This window comes from Perca fluviatilis, chromosome 13, assembly GCF_010015445.1.
Source record: "Perca fluviatilis chromosome 13, GENO_Pfluv_1.0, whole genome shotgun sequence".
In the NCBI taxonomy this organism is placed as follows: domain Eukaryota; kingdom Metazoa; phylum Chordata; class Actinopteri; order Perciformes; family Percidae; genus Perca; species Perca fluviatilis.
In genome coordinates this window covers 5,819,122-5,833,695 of record NC_053124.1, presented here as the reverse complement: position 1 = coordinate 5,833,695, position 14,574 = coordinate 5,819,122, and the positions used below count along the sequence as shown (strand labels likewise).

The following is a 14,574-nucleotide window of genomic DNA, read 5'->3' as shown; positions in this document are numbered from 1 at the left end:
AAACATAGGTTACATATTAGAGGAATGTCTCCTCGCTCCTCCCTTGAACCGGAAGTTGTTCGGGCCCTCCTTCGTGAGGAGCCAGGATGGAAGAGCGAGGATAAAGGGTAGAGGAGAGATCTCTGAGGAGCTATGAGCGAGGATACAGAGAGGAGGGGAGGAGGGGAAGCAAGTGGAGGAAACATGGATGCAAGTAAAGGACGTGAGACGTACCCATGGACTTCTAGAGATGTTTAGCACATGGCTACTAACATCACGCAGCGACTCCATTTCCGGTTGGTTCTCAGGAGACAGCAACCTGCAGGAGAGACTGCTGCTGTCCATCCACAGCGTGCTCCTGGGTGCTGAGTCACAGCGTGTTCCTCTGTGGAGGAACTGTTCAGCAGAACATCCTGCCCTGGACACCATCTGTGGCCCCTGCTGCCCTCTGGTGGAAGCTTTACGTCCCTCCAGTCACAGACAGACTCCGACTCAGCTGTACCCAGAGCCATACACTGACACTGACTATCTGCACTACCATACTCACACTACAGTCCATATTTATTGGCAACAGTTTAACCTGTATATTACCTGTATATTACCTGTATTTTACCTGTATATTACCTGTATACTACCTGTATATTATCTGTATTTTACCTGCATACAGGGCCACTACAGCAAGATCCCAAATATCTACTGCGTTAAAAGCTCACAGCAAATGCAACCTTTGTAAATCAATAATTTTTATTCCCATTTTTAATTCCTTTTTGATATGTGTGAATATGTGTGTGAATGGACCATCACGATTGGCTCTACTCTGTGCAATGACAATAAATAAAGTCTCTTCTCTCCCAGATGTTTTACAGCTCTGGGTGATAGACAATTTCAGGCTGCTGCTCAGGATGTCCCACCTAGCTGATGTCACAGATATCACACTGTCACCTGCCCCAACACTGTGTGTGTGTGTGTGTGTGTGTGTGTGTGTGTGTGTGTGTGTGTGTGTGTGTGTGTGTGTGTGTGTGTGTGTGTGTGTGTGTGTGTGTGTGTGTGTGTGTGTGTGTGTGTATGTTACAGAGGAAATAACAGTACTTCTGTGTAGCTAATCAGCTCTGAAGTCCGTCCCTCACTGAGTCATATGCTGAGCAGGCGTCAAGTTAAAGCAGATGATCACACCGGAATTTCATAATAAGAGCATGTCATTTCCCGTAAGATGCATTGAAAAAACCATGACAGACTTTATGCCAGTGTTTAAATCCATTTCATTTCACTGAAAAAGGATTCTTAATAAGCATTTTTTTATTGAACTAAGGAGTGGTTGATAGATCTGCTCCATGTCTCTGCATATATTCAGAAATATTTGTCTTGCTGTGACTACTGAGTGGCTGGATATAGCCTTGGTGCAGTTGTATTATAGTTAGGTACTGCCCATTCCTGGATCATCAGTTGGGTGGACAGTGCAGAGGTAAGGAGGACAGCAGCACACTCTTTGAAAGATGTCACCAAACCGTTTCTATAAATATCCCTGAGGTTAAGGTGATGTCAGCCTTGACAGGATCAATGACCTGTCTTGTGTAGGCTACAGCCCATCTCAAAGACATTATCATGCAGGCTACTGAGAACACATGTCACATCCAGAGCAAACAGAAGCGTTGTAACTGAGTTATCATCTTTTCTACAGGCTGTTACTGGATCCTTTTTTTTTGCTTTAACAGCGTTTAAAAGTTCCATACCCTCTCGTTAATTGTATTCAGATCAACTGATGTGCCATTATAAAGAGAAACACTTTCTTTTCTAAAGACACAAGTTGTTATGTTCTTGACGCATTTTATTTATTTTGCCTTTATTGTATTATTGTGTGTTTTTTTATTTTCTGCAAGTTTCGATTTGATGTGAAAAATGAAAACTTGTTTGGGAATCATTACACTTTTAAACCAAATGATGTGAACTCTAAAACTCTTCCACATATTTAGCAGAGGCTTCAATAGTTCTTTACAGGAAACGTACTGTAAAATGATCATACAGTGAGTGGAAGGCCTTCCCACGCTGAAGGTCTAAATCTGGTTTCAAAGCCTTGTCCGAGCAGTAATACAACCGTGGTGGATGAATACTCATACTCATAACTCATTTATTCACTTCATTTATATTTGTTTATCTTTAAAAGTAGTCAAATCTAAATATATAGCCTACAGAGTGTGAAAATAGTTTAAACAGCTTATAAAAAGCTAGAGAATGTACAGTGTAGACAGACAGCCAGGCTAATGGTAGCCACAGCCCTGTCTGCCATCCTACTGAAGTCGAGCTAACATCCAAACTGTCCCATGATGACATGCCTTTATTTTGAAGGCTAAACATGTAACTTCCTGTACACTCCGGTTTTACTGTTGTCCCGTTCTTTTCAGGTTAGACCTGCTGCTGAGCGACCGTCTATTCCTGCGGGCTTTTGTTTGTCTGGATTTTTTTTTTTATCTCTGGAGCCGAAATATTTATTGAAACGCTTTTTTAAGGATTGATTCTGTTTTTTATTTGAGCAAGATGGGCTGCACTGGATTCACCTGCTCCAAACACTCCCTGTGCGTGCTCAACATCCTCTATGTGGTGAGTAGCGCACATACCGTTACCATATGGGCTCTAACACATCTGCTCTCATCAATGATTCACCGTGGAACCAGGATCGGAGGATCACTGTATCCACCATCACATTCAGCGAATGACAAACTCACGTTCATCCAGCTGCCTGCTTTCATTCCAGATGGGAGGCCATGCAGCCTTTAAGGCTGACATGGTTTCCTTCCAAGACATTTTATGGCATTACAGAGGACGTCCTGTCCTGTCCGTCAGCTCTTATCACCGCTGCTTTATCAACCTCAACTAGGCTATAGGTGTGTGTGTGCGTGTGTGTGCGTGTGTGTGCTTGTTTAACTATATTCGTGGGGTCCAAAAACCGGGAGTCCAGTATAGGCTACTTGTGGGGTCCGGACAGCTTTGTGGGCCCAAAATGCTGGACCCCAAAAGTTTAAAGGGCTGTTTGAGGGTTAAGACTTGGTTGTGGTTGTGGGCTAGAATTAGGTTATGGTTAGGGCGAGGGTAAGGGTTAAGGTTAGGCATTTAGTTGTGATGGTTAAGGTTAGGGTAAGGGCTAGGGAATGCATTATGTCAATGACAGGTCCCCACAAAGATAGTGCCACAAACCCGTGTGTGTGTGTGTGTGTGTGTGTGTGTGTGTGTGTGTGTGTGTGTGTGTGTGTGTGCGTGTGCGTGTGCGTGTGTGTGTATGTGTGTGTGTGTGTGTTGCCCAAACAGGTTCCAACAAGGTTTTATTCCATAGTTCAACTGTGTCCCAATCATCATGTCATAATGATGTCATTCGCATAATCCGTTATCTGTAGATAAACTTCATGAAAGTGCAATACTAAACTGCCATGTTAAAGGATGAGTTCACATTTTTTCAAGTCAACACTTGGATGCTCATATGCACATTGAAGGTGTTACTGGTGGCTGTAATTGTCCCTGGCGTATTAATTCACCAATATATAATTATTATACATACCGGCAGTGTACAGCGCCCTTCTGATGCATTCCAACGCCAGTGACTGGGGATACGATCCACAGCAGCCCTCAGTGCAAATGCACTGGAAAGAACAGTTGAAGCTAATGTGAGGCTTAGGGCTGGGCCTTGATATCGCTCAAAAAGGTACTAATACCAATACCGTGACTTTGACACCGGTCCCTAAACGATACTTTTTTTCAATACCAATTCTCAAAAACGGCACAAATCTTTTTATCTATTTTTTAGCTCCCGCTATGTCAGCCCGTCTCTGTGTGACGTAGAGTTCTTCCTGCGTGTCTCTACGACGTGTAACGTTAAACAGCCAATCACAGGCATTATTAGATCTTGGTAGAAGAATGCTGCGTGCTTATTGGCTCGTTGGCGCTGATGAGATTTACTCCTTAGGTATTGAAATTGGGTATTGAATTACGAGGCAGTTTTTGATACTTGATACTAGGCAATTTGGTCGGTGCCTAAAAACTATTCAATTCGGTACCCAGCCCTAGTGAGGCTTCAGCAGTTTGACTTATACATTTGTTACATTATTTGATGAGCAAAAAAACTCAGATTTGCCACTGTTCTGAACACTCCGCTTTAAACGTTTTTTTCTACTCTCAGCTTTTTTTCCTACTCCTGGAGTTTCTATGATTGGTCAGGGCAGGCTATTGCTGGCTACTACTGTGTACATAGGACTAGCTTCATGCTAACGCCAGGGAAAGCTATAATCTTGTCTGTCATTGTTATTAATTGGTTGGGTAGTATTTGGTTTAGTAGTAGTAGTAGTAGATAACTTTATTGTCCCCGTGGGGCAGTTGGGTTTGCGGCACAGTCGCAAGGTACTTCATGACAGGACATCAGACATATGACACAAACAAATAGTCCCTACATCAGACACCGACAGACATAACATGAAGAACATACATCACACACTACAATACACCCCTTGGGTATGACCAGGCCAGCTGGACATCGAGCTTATTTCGACTGATTTAAGGCTTTTATGGCTTGTGGTACAAAAGAGAATTTGGATCTGTTCTTGGTCAGAAGGGGTGGGCAGATCAAGAACATATTCAAATTCTCTTTTGTAACACAAGCTTTAGGAGCCTTATTGATGATGTTTCACGGTACAAAGTCCTGCTCCTGTGGAGTGCAACAACAGCGGTGTTTCCAGAGACTCGTGGACATGCGGGAGCATGCTGACCAATCAGAGCAGACTGGGCTTCTTCAGGAGGGGGGTTTAAAGAGACAGCGCTCCAGCAGAGCGTCTCAGACACAGGGTGAATACAGGTGCAGCAGCCATGGGTAGTATGAGAAAGATAAAGTGTTTTTTGAACATTAAAGCGTGTGAACATGTCCTAGTACAAACACAAAATACAAGTATGAACCTGAAAAAAGTATATAGTAGGTTTTATTACTATTGCGATAACATATTTTCAAAAAGCCTCCAGGACCGGCCAGCTCCAGAGGATGTGAAGAAGACAGTCTACATCTCTGACACATGGCCCAGAACCAGGCACTATTCAGCTACTGCAGTTTATAGGGAGTATAGTATGGTCTGTGTCAAATGTCTGTGTTTGGTGGCTACCAATACAGATTTTTCTAGGTGACCATCATCATAAGAACACTCTAGGCCCTTTATTGAAGAGCTATGATATACTGGGAGGTTAGTAATAAGGGTGTTGTATATGGAAGAGGTTTATATTTAGAAGTAAGTCTGGTATCAAGCAACCACATTTCCAATGGGGATTTCCTCAGGGTAACACTTTACAATAAGGTACAAAAAAATGTAGGTAGTTAATTCAATTCAATTCTATTCAATTCAATTTTATTTATAGTGTCAAATGATAACAAGAGTTATCTCTAGACACTTTACAGATAGAGTAGGTCTAGACCACACTTTATAATCCAACAATTCCAGTAATTCCCCCAAGAGCAAGCATTTAGTGTGACAGTGGCGAGGAAAAACTCCCTTTTAGGGAGAAACCTGGGACAGACCCAGGCTCTTGGTAGGTGGTGTCTGACGGAGCCGGTTGGGGGTATGATGAACAGTGGCAATAATAGTCACAATAAAGATAATGGAACTATGACTAGAAATAGTAGTTGTAGTAGTTCATGGCGTAGCAGGGCACTGCAGGGTGTAGCAGGGCTTAGCAGGATATAGCAGGGCACTGCAGAGCGTAGCAGGGTGTAGCAGGGCACAGAGCAGGACCACGGCGACAGCTGCAACCATGATTTAGGTGCCACCCTAATCCAAGGAAAACCACTGAGAAACATATGAGGAACATGGGGGGGGGTATTCATTTTTGCAATTCAGTTTGTTGCTATCTGCAACCTCACCGCTAGATGTCACTAAATCCTACACACTGCTCCTTTAATGCTCTAGGAAGGGATTACAGTGATACAGTGAACTATGATAACTCTTTCATGGAAATATTATACATATCGTCAGTGAGCTGAAGTTTAGTCATCACAGTCATGGTATGATCATTCAGAATGGTGTAATATATGTCCTCTGGTCATACATGCTACTGTCTGTGACTATGATAGTGAGTAATATAACAGAGCTGGTGTTTGTCACAGTATGGTACAGTGTCCGGTGCAGTGGACAGTACGGTGTCCGGTGTAATATACAACATGCTGTCCGGTGCAGTGGACGGTACGGTGTCCGGTGCAGTGGACGGTACGGTGTCCGGTGCAGTGGACGGTACGGTGTCCGGTGCAGTGGACGGTAGACGGTACGGTGTCCGGTGCAGTGGACGGTACGGTGTCCGGTGCAGTGGACGGTACGGTGTCCGGCTTGTCCCTCGCTTCCTCTCACTGCTCCTGCTCAATCACACAGAGTTGATATGAAGCTGCTCCAGATTTTGGTCTTCCTAACACGGTTTCATCCTCACCACTTTCATCACTTTTATTTGAAGCTGCCTGCTACTCTTACACTTACTTACACCCTGCAGTGCTACTACTATTATTTTATCCTCATTGTTACTATAATTGCCACTGTTCATCATACCAACTGCTAGAATTATTATGAATCATATTTCTCTATATCTGTATCTGTGTCTCTGTGTCCCAACTGGCAGCGGCAGACCAAGAGCCTGGATCTGTCCGAGGCTTAAAGGAAGTTTTTTCCACCACTGTTGCACCAAATGCTTGCTCTTGGAGGGAATTGTTGGGTCTTTGTAAATGATAGAGTGTGGTCTAGACCTACTCGATCTGTAAAGTGTCCTGAGATTTGACACTATAAATAAAATGTGTGTGTGTGTGTGTGTGTGTGTGGTGCGTGCGCGTGTGTGCGTGTAGATGGTGAGCCTGCTGATGATCGGCATCGCGGCGTGGGGGAAGTGTTTGGGTCTGGTCTCCAGTTTCCAGGTGGTGGGGGGCATCATCGGCGTGGGCGTCTTCCTGTTCTTCGTGGCGCTGGCCGGCCTCATCGGAGCCATGAAGCATCACCAGGTCCTGCTCTTCTTCGTATCCTTCACACTGCTCCTGCTATGGCTGCTAGCACTGCCATTTGTTTCACTACTACTATAGGATGGTAATGAATCATATGTTTGAACATCACTTATGATGTTAACACCCAGAAGCACCCAGTATTATTATAGAGAAGCGGTGCTGCTGTTCGTTCTGTGGGTGTCTGTGAATGTGACATCAGAGCGTTGGAGTGTTCTCTGAGAACTAAAGCTAAGTTCACTCTGCCCGACTCAGAGTCATCAGATCGCTGTACTGTTCACGCTACACAACTTGTCTTGTGATCGGCAAGCTTGTTGATGTTTTGTTTGCACACGTGTTCACAAAATACAAAATGTTTCTTTCTACACTAAAGTTCCTATTGTTACAAGGTTTCCCCTCAACCTGTATCTTGGAGTTTTCGTTTCTTCAGAGCTTACTTCCAATGTATGTGGAGCTGTTTTCAGATCAGCAACTCCTTTTAGGAATAGTTCAACATTAGCTTCAGTCTCATGTCTATTTGTTATTTACAACGCTGGAGTCAGGACATGTTTAGCCTAGCTTAGCATAAGGACTGGAAGCAGATGGAAACTGTCTGCCATGTAATAGTTCCAACTCTTTCTACCTTGAGGAGTTGGTGGTGACAGAGCTACACTAGACACCAGCTGTCTCAACTCTGGCTCCAGCTCTCTAACCTCTATGAACAGATATTTGCAGATTTATTTAGAATCTGTAGGCAACAGGACAAGATTTGGGGATCGGAAGCATTCTGTTTCCCTTTTTATAGTCCGAGTAGTATTGACCAATCACATTTGAGTAGGCTTTGGTTGCATACACAAACAGTCTGTGTAGAGAGCGTAAGAGACGGAATGCATTGGTCCCAACGTAATCACGTAACCAAATCGGCTATCATCTGACGACGATTAGCTTTTAATTAGCTTTTATTTATTAAAATAAAAAGACTCTCAACTCAAACTCTTTTCTCGCGTCTCAAGTTGCTAATCAGACCCGGCATACAGGGGAGGAAGTCTTGGCCTTGCTATCTTCTGGCTACACCGGATCACCCCAAATGTTGGCCCGTTGCCCCCAGAGGCTAAAACTTGGTCAGGCCGAGAGACGATGGGTTCCCAGATTGGTCAGGTTCAGACAGAAAGAGAAAAAAAATGTATTCCCCAAAATGTTATGCCCAAACCTAACAATTAGCTAATATATTGTGGCTGAAGTAAAATTCTGAAAGTAACAAAGTGTAGGGCATGTACACAAACACTGTTCTATGGATCTGTGAATTGTCTTGGTAATGAATATGCTTATGTTTCGAATCTACGCTCTCTTCAGCTCCGTGTTTTGGAAAATCCATTTCCATTCATGTATGCATGTGCAACAGGATCCAGAGCAGCGTCGTGTTTCCCACTGTGCTCAGTGAGCCGGAGACAGCAGCCCTGCTTAACCCCTCCACTAACGCACGGTGGCCGAGGCTCAGGGACACAGCATGATGACGTGTGCATTGGTTGTTGCTCCTTGACAGTGAAGCTCAGTACATGATCGTCCTGTTCATGGTGTTTATTGTGCAGTTCTCTGTTTCCAGTGCCTGCTTAGCCATCAACAGAGAACAACAGGTAAGATCTGCTTCCCTTTCTCCATCACAGCAGCTTTTAGCAGGAAACCCCACAGTGTAATGCAGCTGTACAAGAGTGGTAACACTGAGCATACACACACACACACACACACATCATTTAGCCACGTCAATTTGTGAATCTGATTTCACCTCTAACCTTTGCTTTCTGTTCAGTATTAACGCACTTAACTTAAAAATTAACGCAATTTGCAGTGAAAATTGTTTGTCACTGTCTGCATTTCAACACTCGCAAGCTACCAAGTAGCTTTTCTTTCCATTGCTGCTCAGTCAAGCATCACCTGCTATCCCACAATGCTTTCTTGTCAAGTCACTTCATCATCGGCTGACCAACGTGCTTTACAGAGAAACTGAAATAACAAATCACCTATACCTAAAAGACAGAACGCCAGAGAAAATAACACCCGATGGGGGGGGGGGCTGATGGAAGCGCCAGGCCTCAGGAGAGTATCCTGTACCGCATAGCACCATGTCCAGTGGCTCTAAAGCCTAATCTTCTCCTGTTACATACTCCGAGAAATGTGTCCTTTTCTGTGGCCGAGTTCACTGTGTTATGTGTGTGTCCCACAAAGATTGCACATCAGTTACTTGTTTAATGGTGCTTTACAACAGAAGCCTGAATTAAACTTCACTGTTTGTTAATGTTAGCAGCCTGATGTGTTGATGTTTGGAAAATCACTAAGTGAAGTAGAAGCAGACAAGGCAGGGTGAGAGGAAGTGTCGTAAAATTCTCTTTAATGTGGAAAAAAAAATTTTAAACATTCAAAAATATTCATGTAAGACAGTGGTTCACGTTTATCCATCCATCCATCCATCTTCGTCCACTTATCCGGTGTCGGGTCGCGGGGGGAGCAGCTCCAGCAGGGGACCCCAAACTTCCCTTTCCCGAGCCATATTAACCAGCTCCGACTGGGGGATCCCGAGCCGTTCCCAGGCCAGGTTGGAGACATAATCCCTCCACCTAGTCCTGGGTCTTCCCCGAGGCCTCCTCCCAGCTGGACGTGCCTGGAACACCTCCCTAGGGAGGCGCCCAGGGGGCATCCTTACCAGATGCCCGAACCACCTCAACTGGCTCCTTTCGATGAAAGGAGCAGCGGCTCTACTCCGAGCTCCTCACGGATGATTGAGCTTCTCACCCTATCTCTAAGGGAGACGCCAGCTACCCTCCTGAGGAAACCCATTTCGGCCGCTTGTACCCTGGTTCACATTGTTTAAACCCCCTACCGCTAGATGGCTATGCTGAGACACACCACCAGTGTCCTTGCCTAACAGTGCCTAACAGTGCCTAGCAGTGCCTAGCAGTGCCTAGCAGTGCCAGTATTTTTGCTAGAAGTTAACAATGTAGCTATGGCTGAACTTTGGCCTACTTTAGCATATAAAAATGTGCTCACTAAGAACCTGTAAACCACAGTCCCAAACTGGCAGTTTGATTTTCTGTGTACTGAATTGTTTACCTTTTTTTAAATATCAGTTTTTCTAAAATTACAGTACGCACAGTATCGAAATATATTGCAATATATTGAATCGTGACCCATGTATCGTGATACGTATCGTATCGCCAGATTCTTGCCAATACACAGCGCTAATGTGAATAGTCAGACACAGAGGAATGAAATGCACACAGGTGATTGGCAGGGATCATCATCATCTTCTCTGGTTTTTGTGCTGTCAGTAATGAAGTGGAAGTGATTAAGAGCTTTGATGACAGAGAGATTAGAACACCTCTTTATGACATACTGTATAAAACAAAGTGAGGCAGCTATAAAGCACACAGCTCTAGAAATGGGACACAGTCCAACACTTGACAGGTCGCAAGAAAAGATGGTCAGACTGAGAGTATCACCATAAATATTCTTTTTATTCTGCTGAATGAAATGTATTTGAATCCTACTGACGGCCGTGTTTAGTAACGGTCCCATTTAGACATCGTTTTTAGAAAAGATTCTGCTTTGAGTAATAATTTGGGTCTGTCAACTCTTTGAAAGAGATAATCTATACATTACTGTAAAATTTAAAATGTTGTTTAGGTTTCCACTTTCCAGTTGTGTAGGTTGCATACTGGACCGTGATTGAGTGTGTGTGTGTGTGTGTGTGTGTGTGTGTGTGTGTGTGTGTGTGTGTGTGTGTGTGTGTGTGTGTGTGTGTGTGTGTGTGTGTGTGTGTGTGTGTGTGTGTGTGTGTGTGAGTGTGTGTGTCTGTGTGTGTGTGTGTGTGTGTGTGTGTGTGTGTGTGTGTGTGTGTGTGTGTCTGTGTGTGTGTGTGTGTGTGTGTGTGTGTGTGTGTGTGTGTGTGTGTGTTTGTGTGTGTGTGTGTGTTTAGGACCAGCTGCTGGAGGTGGGCTGGAACAACTCTCAGAGCACTCAGAGGGACGTGGAGAAGAGTCTCAACTGCTGTGGCTTCAGACAGGTGGAGGCCAGCCTCAGCTGTGACGCTGTGAGTTTGATCCTGTTTCAGCTGTGAGGGTTGAATCATGTGAAGTCCATTAGACCCCCCCCCCTGTTATCTGTGTGGAGCGTGCGCAGCTCTTCTCTGACACCGTGTCGTGTCCTCCTCTCTGCAGGCCTGCTTCCCCAACAACTCGTGCTCGCCGTGCGCAGATAAGATCCAGGAACATGCTGGAGAGGTGCTGCGCTTTGTAGGAGGGATCGGACTCTTTTTCAGCTTCACCGAGGTGAGCCGGCACAACACTGCTGGCTGCTGCGCACAGTTGAACTATGAAAGGAATCAATTGTTAGCATGAGTAGTAGTAGGTGTTAGTAATGGTAGTATCTGTGGTTGCAGTTAACTATTTAAAAAATGTGCTATAACAGTGTTACTCGCAAGCAGATAGTATGCGTGAAATAAAAACAGATCGTGTTTATAGCGTAATATAACCGTATAACCGTAATTAAAAAAACTACAACAACAACAACAGCCGGGACGTTGAGAATCCACGCGCGAGAGGCGATGGATAGTTCCAGTCACCTCGTCATGTATTCACTTGGTTGAAACAAGAGAAGAAAGCCTCACTGATGTGAAGAACAGGACAGAGATACGTATAGAAATGCTCTCTGCCTGCCATATGCCAATGCTCCGGTAAGTCCACTCACCCCGTCTCTGCCCACAAACAACGACGCACGCGACGGTGAAATGGCGATTTTTTTTTTTTTTTTTTGACAATGTAGTTCAGGCGGTAGGCGTGTGTTGGTTAGGCGGCCGCCTAACGGTAGGTTTCCACACAGCGAAATTTCACTTTGCTCTCATTGAGGTTGAATGGAGACGAAATTCGCCCTGATTGAGCGAGATGAAGTTGACGAAAGTTTAACTTTATTCAAATGAGGACCACTCGAGAACCAATCAGGTCCGCGTGTTTGTGTTTGGAGGCGGGAGTTACAAAAAAAGTCTGACCAAGATGGCGGAGGTCATCAGCGCCGTATCATGAAAATTTTGATGTGATTAAAATGTTTCTACACGAACATCGGTACTTCTATCAACACGAATTATGTTTTATATGACACACAAACTTAATTAGGACCTGTCGGCTAGCTGAATCATTTTGAGTGTTTAAACTATCTCCAGTGGTCTATTTGGTGATGTGTGTTCGCCCTGTTTAAGTTCGTGTGACATATAAACAACAATCCGTGTTGCTACACGCGTCAATGTTTGCCAATAAAACATGTAATCAAACAAATGCACAAGTAGCCTAGCTAGCTAGCTACCTGGCTAGGCTACAATGAAATCCAATGTCCGAACATGCTAGCAATTAGCCTGTCGGCTAGCTGAAAAGTTCGAGTGTTTAAACGAACATATACAGTGATCTATTTAGTGGTGTATGTGCCCTAATTAAGTTTTTGTGTCATATAAAACATAATTCGTGTTGATAGAAGTACTGGTGTTCGTGTAGAAACATTTTAATCACATCAAAATTTTCATGATACTGCGCTGATGACCTCCGCCATCTTGGTCAGACTTTTTTTGTAACTCCCGCCTCCAAACACAAACACGCGGACCTGATTGGTTCTCGAGTGGTCCTCATTTGAATAAAGTTAAACTTTCGTCAACTTTATTTCGCTCCCCTCGGCGATTCGCTCTCATCTCGCTCAATCAGTGCGAATTTCGTCTCCATTCAACCTCAATGAGAGCAAAGCGAAATTTCGCTGTGTGGAAACCTACCGTAAGCTGCAAAGTGCTGCGGGAAACCCTGATGGTGGTAGCAGCGGTGAAGAAGTGTCAGAGCTGTGTTGTGTGTGCAGGTTCAGCAGTCATCGTGTAGTCATGTGATCGTATATGATCGTGAAGAAGTGTCAGAGCTGTGTTGTGTGTGCAGGTTCAGCAGTCATCGTGTAGTCATGTGATCGTATATATATATATATATATATATAGTGAACTAGTTAAGGAAACATTTACAGAAATGTTGATTAATGTACTAATGAAAATGTAGTGATCGTAGAATTATTACTCCAACAGTGTATATATCATAGGACTTGTTCTCTTCTACATGTTTAATTCTGTATGTCTCCCATGTGGCTCACATTACATTACATTTAGCTGACCCTTTTATCCAAAGCATCTTCCAATCAGTGCATTCAACCATAAAGGTACAGACTCAGAACAGCAAGAATCACATACACAAAAACTACATTAGCTTAAAATAAGCCAAACTACAATAAGCCACATGTAAGTCCAATGCTATTTGTGTAACCATCATCTTGTTAACCAAGGTGCAGTCTGAAGAGATGTGTTTTTTAGCCTCTAGCGGAAGATGTGTAGACTTTGTACTGAGGAGCTAAATCTTTAAAAACATCTCACAAACATATCTTTTAATAAAGAAGGGCTCAGTAATTTCCTCTAGCAGCTGGGCACTGTTGCTTTTAATAAACGTGATTCAAACAGGAGGAAATAGTGACTTTGTTGGGGACTATTTTCAGCAGCGAATTAATCCACATTTGGTAGAATACATGAAGATGAGCAGATGTTAGTGTGTCGCTCTCAGTGTGTGACTGTGACTGTGTCCTTTTGTCAGATTCTGGGAGTCTGGCTCACTTATCGCTACAGGAACCAGAAGGACCCCCGAGCCAACCCCAGTGCTTTCCTGTGAGCCCTTTGCACCTCCATGGGCCTTCTCTGGGCTCCACCTGTACATACCTGACTCACCTGTGTGTTGGAACTTCTCTGGGCTGTACCTGTACATACCTGACTGACCTGTGTGTGTGTGTGTTTCACTGACTGCTGCAGCCATGCTCTTCTAATGTCCTGTGTTTGGTTGTTCAAGAGCACACACATGTTGCCTCCAGTGTGACAGCTCTGTCTGAACATTCACTATTAGTACACCGAGCACCGGGTGTAAAAAGGGGCAATACTGTCTACTGCTGTATATTCCAAAGTATTATTATATACAGTATTTATGCAGCCCGCCTGATGTTGACCCTGTTTCTGTTTGTCTGTCCCACTGAACGCAATAATGTCAACTGCTGCTCTGCATATTGACATGACTACTGTGTGTGTGTGTGTGTGTGTGTGTGTGTGTGTGTGTGTGTGTGTGTGTGTGTGTGTGTGTGTGTGTGTGTGTTTGTGTGTGTGTGTGTGTGTGTGTGTGTGTGTGTGTGTGTGTGTGTGTGTGTGTGTGTGTGTGGTTGTGTGTGTGTGTGTGTGTGTGTGTGTGTGTGTGTGTGTGTGTGTGTGTGACCTTTCGCATGACTCTTGAGCAAATATGAGCTACTGATTGAGAGCTGCACTGAGGATTCTGTCTGAGCCTTTGTACTTTAAACTGCAACAAAACACTGGTGGAAGAAAAATAAATCTGTTTCTCTGGCTTTATGTCTTTTGTTTCTTTTCCCTTAAATCATTTGGTTTTAGGAGTGGGTACAATGTTTGAATTCAACTCCGCAAAAATATTTTTGTCTATTATTCAGTCCTAAAGTCACATGAAGTCACTACAAGCGTGGTTGGCTAGGTGCCTAAATGCAGTTATTTATGTTTTGCAAATTGG

The 14,574-nt window shown here is 44.0% G+C and overlaps 1 protein-coding gene across 2 annotated transcripts; it reads left to right on the top strand.

The window, feature by feature from the left end:
* Positions 1-2,369: 2,369 nt before the first annotated feature.
* Positions 2,370-14,402, top strand: tspan13b (tetraspanin 13b). 2 transcript variants are annotated; one of them, XM_039821012.1, is made up of 6 exons: positions 2,370-2,574; positions 6,827-6,994; positions 8,509-8,589; positions 10,926-11,039; positions 11,167-11,277; positions 13,609-14,402. In XM_039821012.1, exons 1-6 carry the CDS (start codon positions 2,512-2,514, stop codon positions 13,681-13,683), a joined length of 612 nt encoding a protein of 203 aa, XP_039676946.1. In that variant the 5' UTR covers positions 2,370-2,511; the 3' UTR covers positions 13,684-14,402. The 2 variants fall into 2 exon arrangements, with proteins under 2 accessions (XP_039676946.1, XP_039676947.1); XM_039821013.1 differs by lacking the exon at positions 2,370-2,574 and adding an exon at positions 6,290-6,309.
* Positions 14,403-14,574: the final 172 nt, after the last annotated feature.

Coding starts and splice junctions, on each gene's coding strand:
- tspan13b (XM_039821012.1), top strand. CDS start 2,512: ATGGGCTGCACTGGATTCACCTGCTCCAAACACTCCCTGTGCGTGCTC. Junction 8,590..10,925: donor CCATCAACAGAGAACAACAG/GTAAGATCTGCT, acceptor GTGTGTGTTTAG/GACCAGCTGCTGGAGGTGGG. Junction 11,278..13,608: donor TCTTTTTCAGCTTCACCGAG/GTGAGCCGGCAC, acceptor TCCTTTTGTCAG/ATTCTGGGAGTCTGGCTCAC.